This window comes from Labrus mixtus, chromosome 15 (assembly GCF_963584025.1).
Source record: "Labrus mixtus chromosome 15, fLabMix1.1, whole genome shotgun sequence".
Lineage (NCBI taxonomy): Eukaryota > Metazoa > Chordata > Actinopteri > Labriformes > Labridae > Labrus > Labrus mixtus.
In genome coordinates, this window is record NC_083626.1 from 14,890,745 (window position 1) to 14,914,792 (window position 24,048).

Consider the following 24,048-nt stretch of genomic DNA (forward strand, 5'->3'; position numbering starts at 1 on the left):
ATTGATCACTACTTATAAAGTTAATAAATAGATGCTTCAGTTAGTCATCTGCAGGGTTGGAAAACTCATTCAGTGCAAATTTGATAATAAAATAACTACGTCTCATGTAAGTCATATTAAAATAAATCAAAAACAGCAAAAACAAATTGCCACTCTTGCATTGTGACACTTTTTTTTAAAGACTATGTGACACTAACAGAGACTCTAAAGGGTTTTCGATTAAGCTGATTTTTATAAGTTACGGTCAGGTGATCAACATTTGGGAAAGGCCTTTGTTAGATTCATGCTTGTTGATATAGAAGAAGACAGCACTGTAGTTAACTGAGTTTGGCACAAAGACTGGAAACAATAGAGTGATAATGGAACAATTTTTAAAAAAAAATCTGCATTTTGGTTCGAATAAAGCACATTTCAGAAAAAAAGAAACAACCTATCAGGTCACATTGACGAGAACTGCAGGACTAAAGGATCGGTTGTTAGGACGTAGCTAGAGCAGTTCAACCAGGACGCTAGATCCTTTCTAATGTTCCATCCTGGTAGAAGGTCCTTCATTGGAGCTACATTATTGACATTTACTTGTGTAACATTTTAGTCAGGCAGCATTTTTCACCGGACCTGTATTTGAGTTACATAATTGAATGCTCTGCTCCACCCGTAATCAAACAGAAATACAAAAATCCCAACAGTTCCGAGAGTAGACATTATACTCCTGTTTAGGTTTTGTTTCCCACAGGTGCTTATTTTGTGCTCCTCACTGCACATTTCAGCTCTACCACACCCAGCCTTGATTTTCAGCTGTTTAATACTTTAATTACAGCATCAGCAGCAAAAGGGGGGGGGGAGGGGGGATCTCTCCAGCATTACTCACAAAGTGTCATTCTTGAACACTTTGTGGAGCCTCCATATTCCCAGAGTTATCAGCAGCTACGTAGAAAGCCCTCATATGAAGAGACAGGAACAGCGAGAGGCCATTTAAGACCTACTGGATGGCTGCTGCGCTAAATCTGAGCTATTATAACAATTACCCTCCACTGTACGACACTGTAAGCACCACGATGACAGCTCAAGTCGTGTCTCTTCTACGCAGTGACTCATTGCACGGGAGATTTAAGATGAATGTCAGTTTTTCCACAGTTCTGATGGGTACCGCTTTGTAGCCGTCACAGTTCCCACAAAGAAAAAAAAAGAAAAAATCATCTTACATCCTGCTTAGAGAGCGATGCAGTCTGCATTTGTTTGACTTGCCTGCAACACAAAGTCAATCCCTGTTATTATGTTCAGCCGTGCAGAGCACATGATTCCTATGCAAGACGCAGTAGACTCAACATTTCAGTTGAGTTTTTTTCGGGAGAAGTTTTCAAGTCCTCTAACCCCACCCCACCCCACCCTACCCCATAGTAGCTCCAGATTTCCTTTACTTTGTGGGAAAGAACAACATGCTTGTATATTTTAGTGTTCCTATCAGAACAATGCTCCTCTCTCTGCCCTGTTTGCCCCTTGTTGTGAGATAAAGGCACATCAAAAGCTTCTGTCTTGGACCTGTTGTCTGGCCTGGCCACAGATCTGGTTGCAAATATAATGCATGCCAGAAATAGCATGGGAGACTTTAGTTTGCTTTTCTGCATTAAGCAGATTTATTTTTGGCAGACATTACTGATTGAGATGCATCCTTAAAAAGTAAGCTGGACACAAATTCATGAAAATGTATATTTTCCTCCTCTGTACCTCTGTCCTCCTGTATGATGACACGCTGGTGTAAGCGGATGTGTCTGCTTCTGCCCTCCTCTTTCAGACACAGCAGACGTCCCTCCGGACTGACAGCAGCCGTTATGATGTCATGGGTGCAGGAGCCTCTAGTCTGTAGTAACATCCCTGGGTTAATGACTTTAACAGGACCCTTCTACTGTAGATGGTTGAGGGGAGTGGAGGAGGGGCTGAAAACTCTCGGGTTAGCTTCGACTCCTTCATGCGGTCTTCTAATAAAATGCCTGTGTCAGTTCTAACCGGCAGCATGTGCTGAAGGCATCATCTCCCTCTCGTCTCTTTTGTCCAGCATCCTCAGAAACAGCCTCAGCTCTGTTGATTGTGGCTGGAAACAGCTGCCTGGCATTTTTCTTTCTTCCTTCTACAGGGGAAATTGCATTATGGCCAACCGTGGCTGTGGTTTTGTTCACTTTACAATAAGAAGTGTGTTCCTGCAGGCTGTTAGGGGTGCAGAACATGCCATTAGTTCAGACAATCATACACATAAACCTACAAGAAACCTCACAGATAGATACAGTAGATGCACAACATCTAACATCAATATCTAAAAATGATATCTGGGTCCTTGGTAGCTTTCTTCTGATACTTGTTCAGATTTGCCTTCTCGTTGTCCTCGCTCTTTCTTATCATTGGCTTTGTCTGATTCCATTGGAAGTGTAACTTCTCATTCACCCACTCAGTCAGCTTTTCCTGCCGTCCCATTCCTCGATTTCACTCTCATTGAGGGTCTGCCGGGCAAAATAACTTTCTCCATATGACTTTGTCCTTATGAAAATGATACACCATGAGTGAGTAGCTTTTTCTAAAGGTGCACGTCTGGCCTGGGATCCTCTTTCAAAGTGCCCAAGAACCAATCCACCAATGAATTCCTGCGGTCTAGTCTGGGCCGAGGCCACAAGAGAACTCAGAGAGGGAAAATTCTCTTTGAACTGGCGGTCTGCCACTGTTCTCGGTTGTAATGACTTTACCAACATTTTTGAACAGCGCACACATATTTAAGAGCTGTCAGGGCTCCAGCTCTTTTTCCTCACCACTTGATTGCGTTGCCACCTTAAATGATTAGTCTGAGTCTGCTCAACTCCTCTCGTTTTTTTTACACTCCGACTTCTAGTTGCGTCATAGGTCGATTTGCAGTCGCAGCCTTTCTCTTGAGGTTTGATTGTTCAAGAGAGATCTCTAAGTGAAGTCAGCGGTAGTAAAATCAGACTCGCTGACGTTGCGACTCTGTTGCCTTGTCTGACATCACTGTTTCTCGACGGCTGGAGTCTAAAGAAAGCTGCGGCGTCTGATAGATGCCGTTCAAGCGGAACTAAAGGAGTCAAGCAGTGCGATGCATTTATTGGACATCAACTTAAAACATTTTTATGTGTTAAAAGGTGGCTGTAGTTAATTCATGTGCTCAGTATGTCTGACACTCCCCTTCGCACCCACACTACTACCACTACTCCTTTCTACAGTGGGGAAATATGTTTGTATCGTCACTAAGGTTGAGAGAGTTTGTAGCCTTCATCTGGCTGCAGCCACCCACTGCTATGACCTCGGAAGAGGGAGATTATGGGAGTTTGTACACAGTTAACTTGGTTTTAGAGCAATGGGGGGGGGGGGGGGTCAGCACAAGGCTGTCCACCTGGCCCTCTCCACCCTCGGGCTACAACTCTCCGATGTGGTCCAGGCTTTATGGGGAGTTTTAGTGCGTCTCCATTTCTCTCCATGTAGTTATTTTGGAGAAGCAAAGGTCAAGTTAAAGACCATGACCGAGGAGACACAACATCTTACCATTGTTTTAGAGAAGAACAAGCATCAACAAAAAATGTGCCTATTGGATTTCTTGTTAAGAACTAGACAAGAAGGTGGATGTCTTTATGGTAAATGGAAATGCACAGCCAGCAGCAAATTAGCTTAGCCTAGCAGAAATAGTCTTAACCAGAGGAGAAACTGTCCAGCCTAGATATATTCAGAAGTTACTAAAATGTTATAGTTTGTTAATAATAAAGTAAAAACACCAAGTTCTGGTAACTGGACTGTGTACACAACTAGGATAGCTAGCACCCGCTGTTTCCAGCCTTTATGCTAAGCTAACTTGGTAGCTTACTGGCTGCTTTTTGCATACAGACACAGCAGAGGTAATAATATTTTGTCCGACTCTTGGCTAGCAAGCGAGCAACTACTAAAATGGAAAACTATGAAATGTAAAGCCAGATAGAACAACAGCGATGCTAAAGTGCAAAAGACATTTTTTTCATGTGTTGTGTTCATCTCTGAGAAACAGCAACAAGTAAGACACAAGCTGTTTGTTCACGTCAGTGAGATGGGTGTAGATCTGATTGTATTAATCTACAAAGGAAGGGCATGTGTTTGTCATTGATCTGCACATGTTAGTATTATTTTGGTATGTGTGTGTGTGTGTTAATGTGCGTGTCTGTGTGTGTGTGTGTCAGTGGGGGTTTGCATGCAGCTCTTAATGCAGCTGCACTGCGGCTGTACTATGTTGGAGAAGTGGTTTCCTTCTCAGTACAATGGGGAGTCTGTCAGTCAGTGTTGTTTTAGAAAGGGGGCCTCATCCCCTGGTGCCTTTTGTGCCGCTTCACTCCTTTTTTTAAACGTAGATGCTCAGAAGAACCGCCGTGAGCCCGTTTATAGCTTAATGCTAATTAGAAAGTGACACGTTGTAATCATTTTCAGGCCTTCCTTACGGTATATAATACTGTTTTTTGTTTTTGTCATCTCTGAAGACTTCTACTCCTGTAGACTTTTTACAGTGAAGTCATACGGGGAGATAAAGGGGAACTTTTTAAGACTCATGACTGATATAGCGATACTTATTTGAATTTCACATCAGCGTCTTTGACTGTCCTTTTGGTTTTGGTTCCTTTTTATTTTATATTCATCAGTTCTCCCCCCCCCCCCCCCCTTTCCCCTCCAACATTGACTCGGGCTGACCTTCATCTTTTGACTGGGCAGTGTGTCATAGGGCCCGGCCAGCATGAGTTATTGAGGCATTCATGTACCTGCATTCCTGACATTCACTGTGTATATCTCCTGTTGGCCGGGGTTTCCCTAGGACTATGTACGGACACACAGAGGAGAACAAACAGGATGTTCAACCCCGGATTGAACGAACGCCTCTCATTCAGGATCAGAATGTATTTATAACTTTGTCCCTTACCTCTGTCATATCTTTGTTTGTGTTCACACTTCCTCGATACATTTTGTTTAAAAAGACAAATAAATTAGACAAAAGAATTGTCAGGTGGGAGTTGACGCCTCTAGTGGGCGTTTCAATTTCACTCGTTTGAAACTTGAGAAAGCTCATTCGTTTGAAGCTTGAGAAACATCTAGCTTTAGAAGACGAACATTTTCATCTTTATCTCAAACTAGAGACCTTCAGTTCAGCTCAAAGCTCCCTGTGATGATAACGCTCTCCAGCTATCATCGCTGTTCATCCCAAGTATGTCATCGTGTAAATAAACAGATTAGCAAATTGGTTCTGGGAGGTGTCCCTTGAAACAAGCGAGACAAGGCAAGTTCATCAACTTCCTCTTGCCTCCGTACATTTGGTTTTGTGTTGTAAAGAAATGACCCGAGGGAAATTTGTTTGTCTCACCAGTTACTGAGAGGTCACAGTCCAGTAGATTCATGGGAGAAGAGAGGAGACTTCAGAGGGCTACAGGCTGGAGAAGGGCGGCAAGACGGAGAGCAGAAGACTGAAACAGAATTAAAACTTCATATCGAGGCTTGCCGCGCTATGACAAAATGACAATGTGAGGGTAGATGATAGGTAGTTTAGCTTCATCCCAGACTGTAATAAAATGGTTTCAAAGCTTGGCCATTATACTCAGCCACCCACAGTCTTCTCACATTATAATCCTTTTCATATTATGTCAGAGATCCATGGAGATTTACATTTCTAGCTTTATCCACAAGTCAGTTAAGAACTGAAGAAGCTTTTCAGAGAAGTGAAACGTCTTCAAGACCTTTAACCAAATCTAGTTGCCTTCTGGGTCAAGTCTTGAATTACCATGACCTGAATGAATCAGAAGCCACACAGACATCACATTAACACAGCTATACACTGTGTTACCGTTTAACAAAAAAAAAAAAAACCTATCACATGCAGCAGGATGTGAATACTCTAAGAGCTGAGTTGCAGCCACTTCAGCTTTTTATGTTTGACCAGTTGAGCTATCTACGTTTCTCTGATGACATCATTATGAACTTAACGTCCCTCTCTTCAAGTGACAAAATGTTCAAGTTTTGTCATTTAAAGAGAAAATGTCAAAGTGGAGATTTTTGTTTGTTTGTTTGTTTATTTTTGGGCTTTTTATGCCTTATTTTAGAGACAAGAGAAGTGGACAGAGTCAGAAATCAGAGAGAGAGAGAGAGAGAGAGAGAGAGAGAGAGAGAGTGGGTAATGACATGCAGGAAAGGAGCCATAGGTCAGATTTGAACCCGAGCCACCCACTTGAAGGACTTTAACCTCCACACATGGCGCACACACTAACCACAAGGCTACCGGCGCCACAAAGTGGACATTTTCAAGTAAACTATTCTACAACTTGAAATGTAGGAATATTTAGATTGTCTCTATTTTCAGGTGTTATAGTTAAATTATCAACAATGATTGACAAACAAATCATCTTCTACTTTAGTCCGGTCTGTATCAACATAAAACTAAATCAAATGAGGTCTCGAGTTAGTTGTGTCGAATAAAAGGAACGTCTCATTAGTAATGTATTAGGTTTGAAAATGGAAAGTAATGGAGGTTAACTGTGTTTGGATCAGCCATTGTATCCCATTGTTTTCACTCACTGCATGTTTGCACTCTCACATGTCATGAATGTGGTTTGAGTTAATTACATCTGAGTGGCTTTACCGGTTATGTTAATATCTCAATAAACACGCAGTCTCATTATGTTTGCTTTGTAAACATGAACCAGGACAGGGAGGGGTGATGAATTTACCTCTCCACCTTTTGGAAAAACATCTTCTCCCCTCTGCTATCTCCCCCCCCCCCCCCTCCACACACACACACACACACACACACAGACACACACACACACACCTTCAGCCCCACCTCAGGAGAGAGGTGGTGTAGCATCTGCCTTGTAGGCCCTCCTGGTTTGGTGTCCTTATGCAGGACTCATGCTTTGTTGTGATTGCCTGCTTCAGGTTACCTCACAATAGAGCGATAGGGTGATCGGATATCTGCTCAGAGAAAGGGGGGCAGTGTTTTCCCACACTCCACTCCGTCGCTTTTAATCCAAGGAGGCTTACCTTGGAGCTGTAAAAAAAAACAACAAAAAAAAACACCTTCAACTCATTCATGGTAGGAGTGGATGTGTTAAAACACACACAAGCTTGTTTTGCACGTAGCAGCTACGGTACAACCCTTACATTACTCAGGCCAGCTTTTAATTTCCTGAAGAGTTCAGGAAGTCCCTTCAGCCTCATGACGACAACAGCCGGGCCTCTCATCCTGTCTCCTCTCATTGTGTTTCAGTACAGAGGAAAAGGAGGATCCAAACAAAAGCCCTGACACTCATCAATGAAAGCTGGTGAAATACATTTAGATGCTGTCATATGCTGAGTCTGATTCATACTGTGGCTCTTGAGTGATGTCATTGAATCAGGTCATCCAGCCTGATGAGCCCCACCTCATGTTGTCATGATGACATTTACACAACGACATATGTATAATGTCCCTCCTATTTCATATAAGACTGTAGAGCATTATTTATTCCTTGTCTTTTTTTTTCTTTTGAGGTACACATTTATCTTGAACAAAAGCTTGCCACCTCTGGAAAAGAAACAGGGTGTCACCTTTCTTTTCTTTTTTTACTCACTATATATTCTTTCAGAAAACACAGCCATGTTCACTGTGTTTTCTTTGCCTGCATGCCGGCTCTACTTTCTGATAGGGATCAGTGGCACGGCTTTGTCTCCCCTCTTCAGACCCTTCATTAAAAACCTTCAGGCCTTATCTTCCCCCTCATTGGCTGGGCTTGTATTTTCCTTTGTTACCGGATCAGCTCAGTATGTTCAGAAAATGTTTACCTTTGTCATATAGAGCTCAACTATGTTGACACAATGTATTCTAAAGCTTTTAATCACAGTAAATAAAATAGCCAGATAAGGTTTTTTTTTCAGATATTTTTAGTGATAACAGAAAGAGGCCAACAATATCTTTCTGTTATCTTGGTCTCTAAACTTCTAGCAGCCAAATGAAACTATGAAGGATGGCCAAGGACAGTTTTATTATCTGAAAGCAAATCAAGAAGCACAGGATCAATGTCCACAAAAGATCGGAAAAAGGGAACCATGATTTCTCTTAGCAGGAGGTTAGTAAATGTTTCTATCAGGCTTTAGTACAAAACGATTAAAATAACTTTGTCTCATCTCAACTGGTGACAAACAATCTGTGTATAGATTTCAGGATGATGTCACTTTGTGACCAAAGCAACACTGTTGTCATTTTTATCAGGGAACAGCTTGACATTTTGAGAAATCTTCTTGTTTAGAGTTTAAAGGGAAGATTGACACAACTTTCATGTTTTGATCAATAAGAAGCTACATCAAGCAGCTAGTTATCACATCTTAGCTTTGATTAAATATTTTTTTGAAATCTACCACACTATAAGATTATACGAATTTAAGCCAACAAAACATAATCTGTTAAATATTAAGCCCTGGGTGTGTAGAATGTAAGCCATGCAGGGTAATTGTCATTTTTACAGTTTTTGTGTTCAGCTAAGACAACCAGAAGTTTCCTGTAGATTCATATATAACCAATAACATTTCCGTGTGTTAGCTCTTTTTTAAAACGTTTTGTAAAGTTCCATCTAGGGAGGGGAATTTCAAAAATAAGCTTAGGCTTAAAGTGATGTGTGTGGCATCAGCTGACTTGCTTCATACTTGTCCCTTTATAAATAAACAAAGACCAAATCCTCTTTCTTTTTTTTCATTAACTCCTGGCAAAAAAAATCAAAAAAGAGCATGTTCACAAGAATGCTAAACTTTCCCCTCATAATTCACATTTCAGCTTATGTCAGCTGTTGCTAGTCGTGGTCGTTGTTCATGTTTATGTGTAAAACTAAAGCACCTGAAACTTCAGTGGATAAAGAAATAAACTCTAGTTAATCAAATGAATTACCCTGACATTTCTTGAGTATGTGTCATAGCTCAGTGCATTGTGTTGCTGATGTTGGCAGGACAGCTGGCAGTGTAATCGTCCTACTGGACCCCGCCCTGATGAGCAGACACTACGACCTGTTGGGGGGTAAAGAGGACTGTCTGGGCCTCTTTTTAGTGTCTGAACTGCCACAGGCTCTGTCCAACCTCCTGAGCTCTTTTAGCCACCCACTCATTTCCCTCCAAGCCGATGACAACTAAGTCTGGCCTGTGTAAACCAAATCAAAGTAGATCCAAAACACAGACGCAGCATTTCCAGCCCACTGATGGAGCACAAAAGAGAGATGGGGGTGAATGCGTTTGGTTTGTTGGCCACTTGTAGGGTGTAACAGTCTGATATTAGATTATTCTTGTCTATTTTGCTCCCATGCATACAACCCTTCAAGGCTCACAGGGGGCCATTTATATTAACCAAATCCTAGATGCTGCAAGTACATAACAACAAAAAAAATAAGAAATTGAATTAGAATCCTCTTTAGATTACTTTCTGACCTTTATTGTATACAATATATTTGATAAATCACAAACATTAAACCACTGTGTCGATGCTGATCAAAGAGTCCACTTGACTTTCTCTTACAATCTTTAAACATATAATGAAACTTCTGTCCTCTACTGTACAAAGAGCTCAAACATTCAAAGTGATCCAGTGTGCTTAATGCTGGTTTCATATCTTATCCTAATGGAAAAGTGTGAAGCTGTGAGAAAGACTAGGGGCAGTGGGGGGTGCATCCTGTCAGTCTTTTCCATTTGTCTCTCTGGGAGACTCTGACTGGACCGGCGGGTCAAACACTCAACTCAAGGCTGGTTGTAAATCAGCTCGGATTAGGAAGCTGTCCAGCTTAGGGGCAGATGAAGTTGCCCTGTTGACTCTGATGTCTGCACTGACCCTGGACTCTGCAGAACCCCCCCCCCCCCCCCCCCCCTCTCACTTGCAGGGGTCTGTGTGTGACTTGAGTGCTCTGCTGGGTCCCTGATGGCTCTTCTTGACTCTTCATGCCTCCTTAACCAGAAACCTGACCCCCTCAACTACTTTAACTGTTGAGTCTTGAAGGCCTCCGTCTTATGTGAGAGCTCAAATGTCTCTGCTTTATAGTTTGTGCCCTCTCTGTTGGCCTGTGTCATCCTGTGCTTAAATCTTCTCCGTGACATCCTTTCACCTCCAGATGCTTGCCCCACCTTGAGTATTTGATTTGTTTGTTTGTTCGTAATGTTTACTCTTTTTTTAACTATTAATTATAGGGCTGTGATCAAACACTGGCTCGCTATAAAATTAAATTGACCTTTTATAGTTTAATTCTTTAGTTTATAAATTGATAAAACACTATGAACTTCCTCTCCAGAATCTGGTGTAACATCTTCAAATTGTTTGTTTTGTAGAACAACCTTTAGTTTTCACAATGATAAAACAGTTTATCATTTAAACTAAACTGATGCTGATTCATTTTCTCACAAGTGACTTTTAACTAATCCTCTCAATCTTATTTCTTCCTACAGTCTTTTGTCATTACATTTATATATTTACTTTTTCTGTAAATCAGATATTTGTACAAAGAATTCGGCAAAACAAACTCTATCCACTCTCCTGCATTTAACGCCCCAAAATCAATCTTTAATACAAAAATAGAAATATCTTTCCTTCATTTTGTCCTTGGACCTGGTCTCCTGGTCTGGCTCACAATGGGGGCCGGATGACTGCAGAGATAGTGGTGATAGAAAACCTGTTTATCTGGTCCTGCAGTGTACTGGTGTGTGTACTGGAGTTGTGTTGTTGCCGGATTTCACTCTGCACAGCAGCACCAGGGGGCATATGCCGAGTCGCGGACCCTGCCCACCAGCCATTGTTAGAGATTTTCTATGAAGAAAAAAATAGCTCAAATGTCAAAGGATGGGGATGGCAGCACACCAAATCATAACAAAGCTCCACATTGAATCTCTTTATCAGGCTGCTCTCAGGTCAAACAAGAACGGCCTTACTGGAGGAGAGAATATCTGGGCATTTTGGTTTCATAACAAGCACCAAACATTCTTGGCATTTCTGTAGTATTTAACCCCGAAAATGGGCTGGTCATTTTAATGCGACCCTGCTCCCTCTCTCCCATAAAACAACGCCTTTTTAGCTTCTTATAAACACAGGAAGTGCGTGATTGTATCGCTGTGGGAGAAAGTGAAATGAAATTAGCTAAATTGGGTTACTTGGCTCAAATTACCCAAATCCAGTCAGAAAGGAAACATCCCCTCTGCTCTTTTCCTCTCTGCGTTTGCAGGATTAACATTTCCCTCTCTTCCTCTTTTATTCAAGCAGTACTTTTTCTAGACTCGTTTTCTTAACTTTTGCAGCTCTGCTCACGCCTGCACAGTCCCACCTGTATTTGTTTACATGACCTTGGGCTGTAACTAACTAAGTTAACACAGTAAACACCACAGTGTGTGTGTGTCTTCACTGCTCATAATAGAAGGGCATATCCTACATGACTGACTTTGATAGTGTGATTACACCTTTGGTCACTTCTCATTTGTGTTACAATCACTAATATCCTCTTCAAGTCCAACTACAGTGGGCAGGTTTGAACTTAATGAAGCATTTCTATACTAAATGGATGTACATCTTTGTGCGTGTTTTTGTATTTTTGTGTTTGTGCGTGTCCACTCGGGATGTTTGACAGTATTTTAGAAGGACATTACTTGAAAAGGGGACCATGCCCTCTGCCTGTTTGCCCCACTTCAGTATAAGGAGCCAGGCTTTGTGCCCAGACAGATGCTGGAACAGATATCTGGGTGTCATTTGTCATTTAGCCTATAAGTGTTTACATCCCAATTAAAGCCTATATGCAACATGATGGAGAGTGTATTAAAGAAATCCACTCAGTGCAATTGCATCTTTTAATTCATCGCTACATTTTGAATATGACAAAAGCACTTTATCTATGAATGACTAAGGTCCAAGTGTCTGAGTACAGTTGCTTTAAGTAATGTTGTTAAGTGTTAATCATGTTATACTTATAGATACTTATTTTTTATATTTATTGTTTCATTTTGTCACCTTATCTCAGATCTGGTCACTTTAACTTTAACTTGCCTCTTATTGCACAGCATATCTGAATATCCTGTATAGTTTTTAGTTTGACAGGTAATGGGTGTAAAAATTACTTAATACTTATTAGTTAATGTAAATACATAGTACTTTTATTTTGTTCCCATCTATTCTTATTTTATTTGCACTTAATGTATGCATGCTCTTCTTCTTGTCTTTTTATTGCTGCAACCCCACTGAGGGAATAAAGGATGATCTTATCTTATCTTAGTTTTCTTAATGAAATAAGTTTGGTCCATTAAAGAAATCGGGGAAAAGAACAGTGGCGTCAAATGTGAAGAGCTGAAACCAGAAAATATTTGTCATTTATACTGGGAAAAAAATACATGTTGTATACATTCAACAAAAACTAGCCCTAACCTGAAGTGTGACAGAGAAGTCAAGAGATGACAGGTACGGAAAGGACTGATTCTCACACAGGGAAAACATAAGGTTAGGTCAGCTCACTTATGGTCTGCCGGGGCACCGGACGGCTTTTAGAGCGACGAGCCCAAACTTCGTCTTTGAGTTCAGTTTTCTTTGTTGTAGTTGGATCACATAAGATACGGCTGGTTTCTAAAACAAGTCCAGTGCGTCATCTTTCAGGTCCGACAGCTTCAAATTTGGCGTCCATACGGGTCCTCCGTCAGCTGCCACTTCACCTGTCTTATTACGTCATTTAAAGCGGCAGAGCACCGCTCTGAGCGCACCTCAGGAATGGTGCGTTCATGACTATCGGACAATCCAGGAAACACAGTTTAAACCCATTCTCTATTCTCCCCATGAAAACCAGTCCAAAGTAATTAACAAAACAGACCGATAAGGATAAATTACTGTTTCCTAACAAAAGTGCTTAATCCATTTAAATGATTAAATGATTTTGCTCCTAATTGAATTATAGAACAATCCTTCTCCTGCAGTAAAATGTAGAATTTAAAGCACCTAACATGAAATGAAAAGTTCTTTGAATATGTTATTTTACATTTATTTAACGGAGTAAAAATGCAGATTTAAGAACAGAAGGTCAACCTTATACATGAAACGTCTTTTTTTAAATCAAAGTCTATGTGATATATGCTGAGAAACCGATCATTTGAAGAGACAGATGAGAGGTAGTACTCTTCACTTCCTAGTCCGACCTTTCTGAAGACTAAAATGTCTCCCAGGAGGGGCAGAGGCGGAGGAGAGGGAGCAGGCTGGGGGTCAGACAAGAGAGACAATTTACTGCTATAAAGGAGTTCTGTAAACAGGTCACATTCCTCCTGTAATTCTGGACATCTGGTATGCATGTTACTGCTCCTCTCTCCTGCAAGGGAATCATAAAGCACATTACGTCGAATCACTTTCCCCTACAATACCAGCTCTGTTAGGAATGACTCATTTGTACGTTTGTATTTCTAGCTGACCTTCTTTTACAAGTTTGTATAGATTTTTGAATATCTGATGAAAAAAACATGCCAATGAAATATGAGTCAGCCATATAAAAAAATGTAGAATAAATACAGAAGGGTTTTTTTTTCTTTCCTCAGTCATCTTAAGATAAAATGATTCACGACGTGCTGATGGAGTGAGCGATGTGGACCTGATGTGTAACAGTTATTTTTAAAATACTCGCATGCAATATTTCTGAGGTTGTGTAATACACAGTAGGAACAATAATTTGTCATTTTCCATCCGTCAAACACTCCACCGGTGGCAAAATGCCAGTGTGAACATGGTCTGACCTGGGAAGGTTTAACAGGGTGTTGCGTTTTAGATTGGAGGCTGAGTTATAGCTGCAGGTTAAAAGTCAAGCTGACAGGCTGACAGGCTGTTTGTGGTCGAGCTTATGGGGTTCTGTTGATACTGGTGTAAATGAGAGTTCCCAGTGCAAACAATCTCTCACGTCTCTTCAAAGAGAAACGCTGAGGTGATCACTTTCATGCTGGCGAGCTCCGTCTTATTGTTGTGCTTCCTCATTTTTAAGATTTTCACATCAACCACTGTGAACAAGCTCTTGGCTTATCCCAGGGAAGTTATAACTCATGAACCTGTGTTGTAGTGTTTGTGTTATCTTTACTGTTGTCACAAGGACGTAAAACCATTAAGTGGACTGGTCTCTAAACACAAATTAGCGCATTTAGGATTTAATTTGAGCCACAATAAAGTGGCTGCCTCTAGGCGTCTCGTGTGGCGTTCAAGTGTTTTTTATGAGGGGATTAGATGACAGGTCTGTGGATAAGCCTGCACACTGATTGTGGCTTGTTGTGGTTAAAAGCAAAGTGTGTCTGAGCGAGGAGATGCAGATCATCTCCTGCTGCAGGATGCACAAAGTCAACACAGGAAGTGAGGTCAGGGTCTTAGTCCCCAAAGTTTCATCCGTGTACTGTTGTTGGCGCCAGAGGCCTGTAAAACCGAGGCTCTGTCGAAACACTCGCTCACAGTCACAGCTGCTATAAACAAGGAAATAATGGGGAACAAAAGGAAAATATGTGGTTATATGTAATGATTCATTTATTTATTTTTCAGAATTCTATGAACCTGCCTCCAGACAAAGCCCGGCTCCTCAGACAGTACGACAATGAAAAGAAGTGGGACCTGATCTGCGACCAGGTGCGCTCAAAAGCCCTCACACCCTACACACACAGCTGGCATCATCACGTGGCTCATTCTGTACCAACACAGTGACTTCAGCAAACACTCATCACAATGCTGCTGTTGTCCATTTTCAGGAGAGATTTCAGGTGAAGAATCCACCTCACACCTACATCCAGAAGCTACGAGGATACCTAGACCCCGGAGTCACAAGAAAGGTGAGATAGTAGAAATGACAGTGTCAGTCTTAAAATACTAAGATGATATAACTAAACCTATTTATGGCTTAAGGGAGATTGGATAAAGTCATGACGCTTGTGGGAATGTATTACTAGTTTGGGCTGAAGACTACAAGTTTTAAAACGAGGGGAAAATAAGGCGGATTGGAGTGAAGTGCGCCAACCAGACATCTTTAGCCGAGTCTTCAATCACGCCTGGGGATACACAAGCTGCTGCTAGCATAACAAACTTAAAAAAAGAAGAAGAAATAATCTGAAAAAAACTGTCGACAGTTGGGTTGCAACATCATATACATTAGCTGCTGCTAGCACTAAACTGTTCTCAGGTGATTTGCATCGAGCATAATGTAGGAGCAGAAGACAAAGAAGACTATATCCTTGATTCTGCTGTATTGATTTGACTACTTACTGAACACCGTCACATAACAAATGTAACATGAGTGCAATGGGAATTGGTAGTTGACCCTTTTATATGAACTTGTAAAGCTTTATACTTAATTGGCATAATTATAAATCTGTTGCAAAACTCTCTGACTTCATTGTGTGTTGCAGAAGTTTCGCAGGCGGGTTCAGGAGTCTACCAAAGTCTTAAGGGAGCTGGAGATCTCTCTGCGGACGAACCACATTGGGTAATCAATACTTTTACAGCCTAATTGTCTGGTGAATCACACATTTTGATTTGTTGGTACACTGCCCTTTAGGAAGCCACATTATTACCGTAAAGAATAGTCTTTTGTGCTCCTGCTTCATCGCTTACGGTGCCCAGATATCCCCCATTGTTTTAACTTTGCCAGGCTCTGCAGCTCCACTTCATAGAGCTGGTACTCATAATGCCCAGATGGTAGCCATTGTGCTGCCTCGTCCACTCCCCCGTAGTGTCGAGCATGAAGCTTTGTTGTGTGTGCCAGAGGGACAGGAAGCCAAGCTGACCAATGCTGAACCTAGTGAAAAGCACAAACACACACACACGCACACACACACACACACACACACACACACACACACACACTGATTTATCAGATTTTTAAAGTAAACAATGTTTTTGTAATGTTTTATCGTATTTTGTATAAGACAATAGGCATTCAGTATGTGGATGTTACGTAAGCCATTCTAGTCTTTGTCTTCAGTGTTGCAGGCTTGATCCTTGACTTGATACACCATTGTCACACTGATAATGTTACATACAAAATGTGCTGCTCTGACGTGCCACTAAACTCTCAAACCAGAAGGAGCCTGTGAAAAAGGTGTTGATTTTGCACAGTGATCATCGAGTCCAAGGACAACTCCTATTCTGTTAGGCTTCATCCATAAATGTCTGTTTCCTCCGCATTTCTCAGAAATACAGAGAGAAGGGGAAAAGAGGAAAATTATTTTCAGAAGACTTTTTTGTGTGTGGGATTAAGTGAAACAGATGCTGGTTTATTGTGTGTGTCCGAATCCCTGACCCTCTCTGATGTGTTATTCCTGAGATTGCCAAGAAAATCTGAAATAGCAACAAGTTGGAGAGAAGTAGAGAGAGGGAGAGGAAGGAATGAGGGGTCGGAGGCAAGGAAGGGAGAAAGGGGAGGGAGGGGTGGCAGACAGGAAACTGATGATCAAGCCCACCTCCTTGCCCCCCCCCCCCCCCCCCCCCCCCTTCCCTCCTGCACCCGTTTTTACTCTTTACTGCTTTGTTTGCTTTCCTCTGTTCTTCTCCTCACCTCTCTTCCCTTTCCTCCCTCCCTCCCTCCCCCTCTCCTTATGCTACGTTGAGACCTTTGATTGCTTTCCTGCCTGACTTTTCATTGGCTGTCATCATAACCAGCACTTCAAGACTATTTTAAGAACCTTTTACCCCAATCCTGTTCACCCCTGGAGTCCCCTGAAGAAGTAGGGAGGAGGTGAAGGGGGTCTTGTGGGGGAGGCAGACAAAATACTGTTGACTGTCAGGGAGTCGACCTGAGCCCAACTCCTTCAGCCATATGCCCTCAACATTCTTTCTCTCGTCGCAATGGGAATTCCTTTGTTAGGGCTGATTTCTCTCCGTGTCTCGATAGAAAACTGGAATTAAACTGAGATGAGATCTGAAGCCCTGCTGTCGTTTACTTTCCATTGCATTTCTGCCAAAGATTTTTCTGTGGCTATCATAACTATCAGGTTGATTGCATAATACTTGCCAAAATATTGCTAAAGGTCTTATAGTGTGTCGATGGGGAAATTAAAAAAAAAGGAACAAACACAAGCGACGTTGTGATCCAAAGACTTTGTAAATAACCTGAAAGTTTAGTACAATGATTAGTGAAATGTGTGTAATAACCTGTGTGCACATACATCTAAAGGAAAATGTTTTTGAAAGTGAAAAGCAAAACAGTAAAAAACAACTTAACATAAAACCATATACACTTGCCTCCCTCCACAATTTTACTCTGAGTGGCTTTTACCCCGTCTGGTCTCAGAAAACACACACATTACACCCTTACACATGTAGTGTCTAATGTAGAACCAGTTTTTTTAAGCTACTCATTTTCATCCAAGTCTCTTTGTTGGTCTAAAGGTGGCTTTCCAATTCAGCCCCAGTAATTTTACAAAAAATAATAATCCAGATGGTGACCAAACCTGATGAAAGTTCTACAAAAGGCCTCTGTGGAGCTTAGAAATGAGGAACATGGCTAAAATGCAGTCTTAGAGGATGAGGGTGTGCAGACCTGACAGTAATTTGGTGCTATCTCTCTCAAGATGTCCCATCAACTAAAGGCAAACAGCCCAAAAAAATACTCTTTTGAAAAAACAAAAAGGATAAGGGAGTGTTTTTGAGTCTGCGCCCTGCTGAACTCTTCTCTTTGCCCATGCGTCACAGGTGGGTCAGGGAGTTCCTCAATGATGAGAACCGAGGCCTTGACATCCTGGTGGAGTATCTCTCCTTTGCCCAGTGTGCTGTTATGTGAGTATCACACACACACACACACACACACACACACACACACACACACACACACACACACACACGTATCTCTCAAGATTTCATTCAGAATCCTTCCTCTGGGTCGGGCAGTGTTTCCAGCTGCTTAGTTAACATGTTGTAGTCCCGTAAAGCCTGTAAGAAACTGCTTGTGCATCTAAAAAAGTGCAAAACTGCATTTGTGCCTTCTTTGGATGTGTTTGTATGTCTTGTTGCATACTTTGCAACTGACTGTGTTCCTGCAAAGGTGCTCTATGGTGTAGTGATGAGCTTTACATTGCCTGAACGGGACAGAATCAGTGTGCTGAGCTTTATCGTGCAGCCTGTTGACAGTTCTTGTGATAACCCCTGGCTCTCTACCAAGCTGCATTGCTAACCTAACCTCCCTCCCGCCTCCTATCTACACCCCCGGCTCCTCTGTGTTTGCTTGTCTTTCTGACTATATGTGGCTCAGGTTGGATTTTGAGGGGCTGGAGAATGGGGAGGATGGCTACTTGGACAAGGCTAAGTCTTGGAGCAGGTCCATAGAGGATCTGCACCAAATGGGCACGCACCCCTTCTGCAACACACTGGTGCGCTCGGCCCGCCAGTCAGTCCTCCGGTACGTATTGCTCAGCTAGCTTCCCAGCTATTACCTTTACCCTGTTATTGCCTCGCTCTGCTAACCCTGAATGCTACAAAAATGTATTTGCTTGCAAGCTCGATTTCTTGGTGATGTTTTGTTTCAGAAAAGTTCCCAAATCGTTGATCCGTCATGGATTCGGCCAACCTTCCCCTTGACCTTTAGACTCGGCAGATTACGAGCTGTATCAGACATAGGAACTTAAGCCTGTGAACTTTTGCACTATGAGACTTTTTGTTAACAATCCTCCTTCATCTGTCCAGATGTGCGTCTGCACTGTCTTCAGATGAGTGCCAGCTGTGTGCTGCAGCATATGTTGGACAGTTGTGATGCTCTTCTTCATCACTGAGCCACACACAGACAGGAGACGAAGAGACACAAGACGTTAAGTCTCACAGGAGTAAATAAGCTCTAATAGAGTAAACAGAAATACAATCAAATGCCAGGAAAACTCTTTTCAGCCTTTTGGTTGAAAGGGCTGCTGAATCTATTTTGGTGTAACATTATGTAATGTGTGGCATTACTTAAAAAATTGATTCATATGATTCAGAAATGCTGGATCATGAGACATTTAAAGTCATTTATAAACTGCACAAGAAAAGTAATGTTGTTTGTACATGATGACTTTGCAATACAGTTGCATAACAGCAGTGGTTGACAGCAGGGAAACCAGGCATCTCCCATAATGCATCTGTGACCTCAAAAGTTTTTTCTGTCAGACCTCGTCCTCTGTAATTTTCTCTCTCTCTCTCTCTCTCTCTCTCTCTCTCTCTCTCTCTCTCGCTCTCTCTATGCCACACTCAGAACCGGAGTCATCTGAATAGCAGTTACACTCTCGTGAATAAATAAAGCGAGCCGATTTAGCATCAAACTTGAAGTGAAACAGAAAGTGTCATCACAGAATCTCCACCACTTCTTAACTTCTTCCATCTGTTGCAGCTATGGAACCATTTCCAACAGCAAAACCATCAAAAACTCCCGCCTCGTGAGCCAAAAAGATGATGTGCATGTGTGCATCATGTGCTTGAGAGCGATCATGAACTATCAGGTAACAGACTGTGACACCTCTACATCCGTAATAAACCTGAGGATTTTGTATTTCCTGTGTAAACCAAAGTTTATTCTGACCACATCCTGTTCTCTCTCTCTCTCTCTCTCTGCCTTCTTCATGCAGTATGGCTTCAATATGGTCATGTCTCACGCACACGCAGTCAATGAAATTGCTCTCAGCTTGAACAATAAGAACTCACGGTAAGATTTGAGGCCCCCTGTTTCGATAGAGGAGGGTCTGTGTCAAACAATAGGGGGGAACACTGCAGCCAGTTCATATGATGAGTAGCTCAGTCTGTAGGGACTTGGGCTGGGAACCGGAGGGTCACCGTCTCAAGTCCTGATGCGGACCAAATCTGGAAGTTGGTCTGGTAGCTGGAGAGGTGTCAGATCACCTCCTGAGCACTGCCGAGGTGCCCTTGAGCAAGGCACTGATCCCCCCCGCCACCATCAGCTCAGGAGCACCCGCTCTGGCATCTCTCCATTAGTGCATGTCCATAGGGTCCTGTTTCTGCATGACTTAGAGTGTAAAAACAGAAATTTCCTCTTGCAGGGATCAATAATGTGAATCTTAATCTTAATCTTAATCTTAATCTTAATCTTAATGATGTGTGTCTCATTCTCCACGGGGCTGAGCTTCTCTCTGAAGTCAGCGATCAGAGGCGGAGATACACGCCGCTTAAGGAATGTTTACTGCAGGCAGATTAGTGCTCAAGTGCCTGGGCTGATCACTTCATAATGAAGGGTAGAAATGTAAACACAACTCAAGATTTACACTTGAGTTAGACTTAGTTTCAGGGACTTACGTTTTGTTAAATCAGATGGTATAAATATTAAACTTTCCCACCTTCATTCTGAAAGAGAAGACGTGTTTGCAGTTTAACTGGATTTTTGTGTTAATGAGTGTCTTCCTTTCTTACCAGGACAAAAGCGTTGGTCCTGGAGCTGCTGGCTGCCGTCTGTCTCGTCCGAGGAGGTCACGAGATCATCCTCTCAGCATTTGACAACTTCAAAGAGGTGCCTGAAGCAGCGCTTTAATGAAATTTGGACCATCACTTCCAAAAGTTTTACTCTTCAGAACATGGCATTAATTAAATTGCCATCATTTCCCACATCACTGGTGTGCATGAAGGCGTCAAGGGCAAGGGTAGAGGGATGAAAGTTCTTGGCTCTCTGGGGGTTTTCATGTCTACTGAGGGTGTAAGTAAAGCTCTACAGTGGCCGGGCTAAGGTCATTAGTCTCATTAAGACACCAGATGTGAGCCAACCTCAAACAATGATCAGGATCAACTCCCTGATGGGAGCCAGTGGACCACAAAGGTTTGCTTTGCCTCTCGGTTTCTCTCTGCAGAGTCAAAAAAACCCCAGAGAGGCATGAGAGCTAATCAAGCCACTAGTCAAAACAAGAGGGTATTTCTGTTGTGTTGTTTTTCTTCAATGAAGCATGGAAGTTGACAGGTCTTTGATATCGCTCAAGAAAGGTCACCAGTGGCACTCAACCACGGCCGTACAAGTAATCACGAATTAGATCCACAAATGAATCCACAAAGGGCATGTTATTTTTTTCTTCTAGTATTGAAAAAACTCGCTATTTATAACTTTGGAGAACAGAAGCAGTTTATTTTTAAGTAGGAAACTACTGTCGCTCCAAAAATCAGCCCCTCGTCTTTTCCTTTCTCTGGCTTTCCATCCCATCAATTATTATTAAATTATGATCATAAGAAGAGGCTGTTGTTGCAAACAAAGCAAGATGTCTTCAATATTCTTAATGACAAACGGAAATCTATTACAACAATTGAAATGGAAGAAATAGAAATTGAAGAGGAAAGAAAGAAAACAATGCTTTTACTGTTGGATTTATGATTCTTGCACAGTCCAACAAATGGCTGCCCATTCTTCTTATAAACTTCTGTTTACAATTGCAGCTTAGCTTTGATCTTCTTTATTATATTATGCAAGAACAAGCTTGACCTCCTCTGTATATTTTCCAAATACCAATAGACTCCCCTACTATGTTAACCATTTAAATTATCAGTCAGATGAATCTATATATTTTGACATAAAGTGCTTGTGTGCTCTTGTTGCAGCTTTTTCTTTAGTTGGATTCAAAACTTTCCTCCCCCAAAATCTGAAGTTATAATTTAATAAATAGAGTTTCCAAATATTATTTATCCCTATTTTTATCTTAAATTCTGTCAGTGGATTCATTCTGCCTCTTTTGCTTTCTAGGTGTGTAAAGAGAAGCATCGCTTTGAAAGGCTGATGGAATACTTCCGCTGTGAGGAGGGAAACATTGACTACATGGTAAAATGAACTCAGTTACATGAAGAAATGTTTTCTTGTTGATTTGAAATATTGACAGTCCCTCAAATCGATGCAACCTGGATCTAAATCCATCTGTGTCTCCGCTCCAGGTTGCTTGCATGCAGTTCATCAATATTGTGGTCCATTCAGTGGAGGACATGAACTTCAGGGTCCACCTGCAGTATGAATTCACTAAGCTAGGACTGGATGATTACCTGGAGGTAAGGTTATGATACCATGCTTTAAATCAGTGCTTCTCAAACTTCATCAACCCGAATCAGATTTCCAGGTGGGCCCAGGCCTCCTGTGACCTGCTTTCATGTCGCCATGCCTCCCTCGGGGTGCACGCCCCACAGTTTGAGAAGCACTGCTTTAAATGGACAATCCAACAGGTGTGTAGTGTGTATAAGATATCACTAACGCAGATTTATTCCCTAATGTCAGAAATGCAAACATACAGAGAGTGACAAGCTGTCGGTGCAGATCCAGGCCTACCTGGATAACGTTTTTGACGTGGGTGGTCTGCTTGAGGATGCGGAGACGAAGAATGCGGCCCTGGAGAAAGTGGAGGAACTGGAGGAGCACCTGTCCCATGTAAGTGCACCACCCAGTCCAGACCACCAACACTCTCTTTATGAGAATGTTGTGGTTCACCAGCCGTATACTTTACTCGGCTGTTTCTACGTGGTGATTAGAAATCTAAACGGTATTTGCATTTCACAAGTGGTTCAGAAAAATGAAGGGGTGGAGAACGCAGAAAAAGCACTGAGCGTGAAACAATCTTAATATTGTTCTCATGTTGGCTCGTTCTCTCTGGGCAGTTGCCTTCGCACCCCACGCTGCTCTGCAAAGACCTTTTTCGCATGGAAAGGTCGTAGGCAGCCCTGACATCATGCTCGGAATTTCATAACAAACTCCGCTCTCAGGAGTCAGGAATGATGGGGGAGGACGAGGGGGAAGATTCCTTGTGAATTCCTTTGCAACATGTGTAATCTTTTCAAAATCAAAACTAAAAGCTGTGTCACGGTTTTGCTGCGTCATGCTGCAGGGCCATATCTTATTTCATATTGATGATGCACGGGGTATAGGGGAGGGAGTGGGAGGAAGTGGATCTGGGAAAGATGCCCAAGCTGTGGATCAATTCTTTAATTCACCACCTCTCATCTCTGCTGCTCTCTCTGTATTCTCTCCCAGGTGACAGAGAAGCTGCTGGAGGTTGAGAATGAAACAATGATGAAGGTGGCTGATCTGGAGAAGATAGTGCTTCAGAAAGACAAGGACCTGCACGTGATACGGGTAAGCCAGCGGCTGTATTGATGTCATATTTGCTATCCTGCCTGGCAGTAGAGGGGCTTTACTTCACCTAACTGCGTGTTAGCAAAGATCCCTTTCAGATGCATGAAGCCAAATTGCTGTGATAGCAAATTAGGTCAGCAGGAAACAGGATGTTTCTTTTGCTTGTAGTCATTGTGTTGTGCTCTTTATCGCCCCCTGGTGGCCATTCAGGAGACATATGAGTCGACCAACACCCAGGTCAACACCCTAAGGAGGATGATGAAAGAGAAGGATGCAGCCTATCAGAGACACTCCAACATCGAGAGGCGGCTGCTGGAGCTCGAGCAGCAGGGCACCATCCGTCTGCACAAGAAGCCTGACGGAGACATCACCATCGAGACGCTGGGTGTCGGAGGTGTGGGTAGAGTGGGGAGTAGCGGTCCTGGCATCCCTTTGGGAGACATTGGGCAGCTGTCCTTGGGTTCAATGATTGGTTTAACAGACCCAGGAGGAGCAGACACCAGTTTACCACCAGCGAGTGAAGCTCCTCCTCCTCCTCCTCCACCTCCCCCGCCTGCGCCTCCTCTCCCCTCTGCCTCAGGTGATAGACCATGACGCACAGGGATTATGTCTGGTGACACATATATGTGAAAGTTCATTTGGTTTGTCTATAAACCCTTCTATTTTCAGTTCCTCTTCTTTGCTAATTCGTGCCAAGCCAGGTGATGGGTCACAGTAGTGTTTCTACCCCAGACAGGAAGGGGAAAAATAAGGCTGGTTTCCTTTGTGCAGCAGACTGTAGCTCAGGAGAAATGACACTAACTGTTGAAAAGTTCTTTGATAAACAGAAAACTAAGACAGGCATATAATGAATAAAACACGACAAGTATCACAAGATAAACAAGGCAAAATGACAATATAGAAGTGAAAAAGTTACACAAAAAACGACTCATAAAGTAGACTAATACGAACCCAAATGGCCTCCAAATTGAATTGTTTGCATATATTGTGCTCATTAATT

General features: G+C 42.3%; 1 protein-coding gene across 3 annotated transcripts in view; it reads left to right on the forward strand.

The window, feature by feature from the left end:
- fmnl3 (formin-like 3) overlaps positions 1 to 24,048 on the forward strand; it is a 34,042-nt gene that overhangs the window by 1,440 nt on the left and 8,554 nt on the right. For 2 of the 3 annotated variants that reach the window (XM_061058737.1, XM_061058736.1), the window contains exons 2-14: positions 14,534 to 14,617; positions 14,737 to 14,817; positions 15,391 to 15,467; positions 17,675 to 17,758; positions 18,231 to 18,377; positions 19,338 to 19,446; positions 19,573 to 19,649; positions 20,372 to 20,465; positions 21,678 to 21,752; positions 21,863 to 21,973; positions 22,197 to 22,346; positions 22,947 to 23,048; positions 23,259 to 23,628. In XM_061058737.1, coding sequence (XP_060914720.1) covers positions 14,534 to 14,617; positions 14,737 to 14,817; positions 15,391 to 15,467; positions 17,675 to 17,758; positions 18,231 to 18,377; positions 19,338 to 19,446; positions 19,573 to 19,649; positions 20,372 to 20,465; positions 21,678 to 21,752; positions 21,863 to 21,973; positions 22,197 to 22,346; positions 22,947 to 23,048; positions 23,259 to 23,628 — 1,561 coding nt within the window. The remainder of the gene's footprint in view (positions 1 to 14,533; positions 14,618 to 14,736; positions 14,818 to 15,390; positions 15,468 to 17,674; positions 17,759 to 18,230; positions 18,378 to 19,337; positions 19,447 to 19,572; positions 19,650 to 20,371; positions 20,466 to 21,677; positions 21,753 to 21,862; positions 21,974 to 22,196; positions 22,347 to 22,946; positions 23,049 to 23,258; positions 23,629 to 24,048) is intronic. The other variant, XM_061058738.1, reaches the window with a different exon arrangement.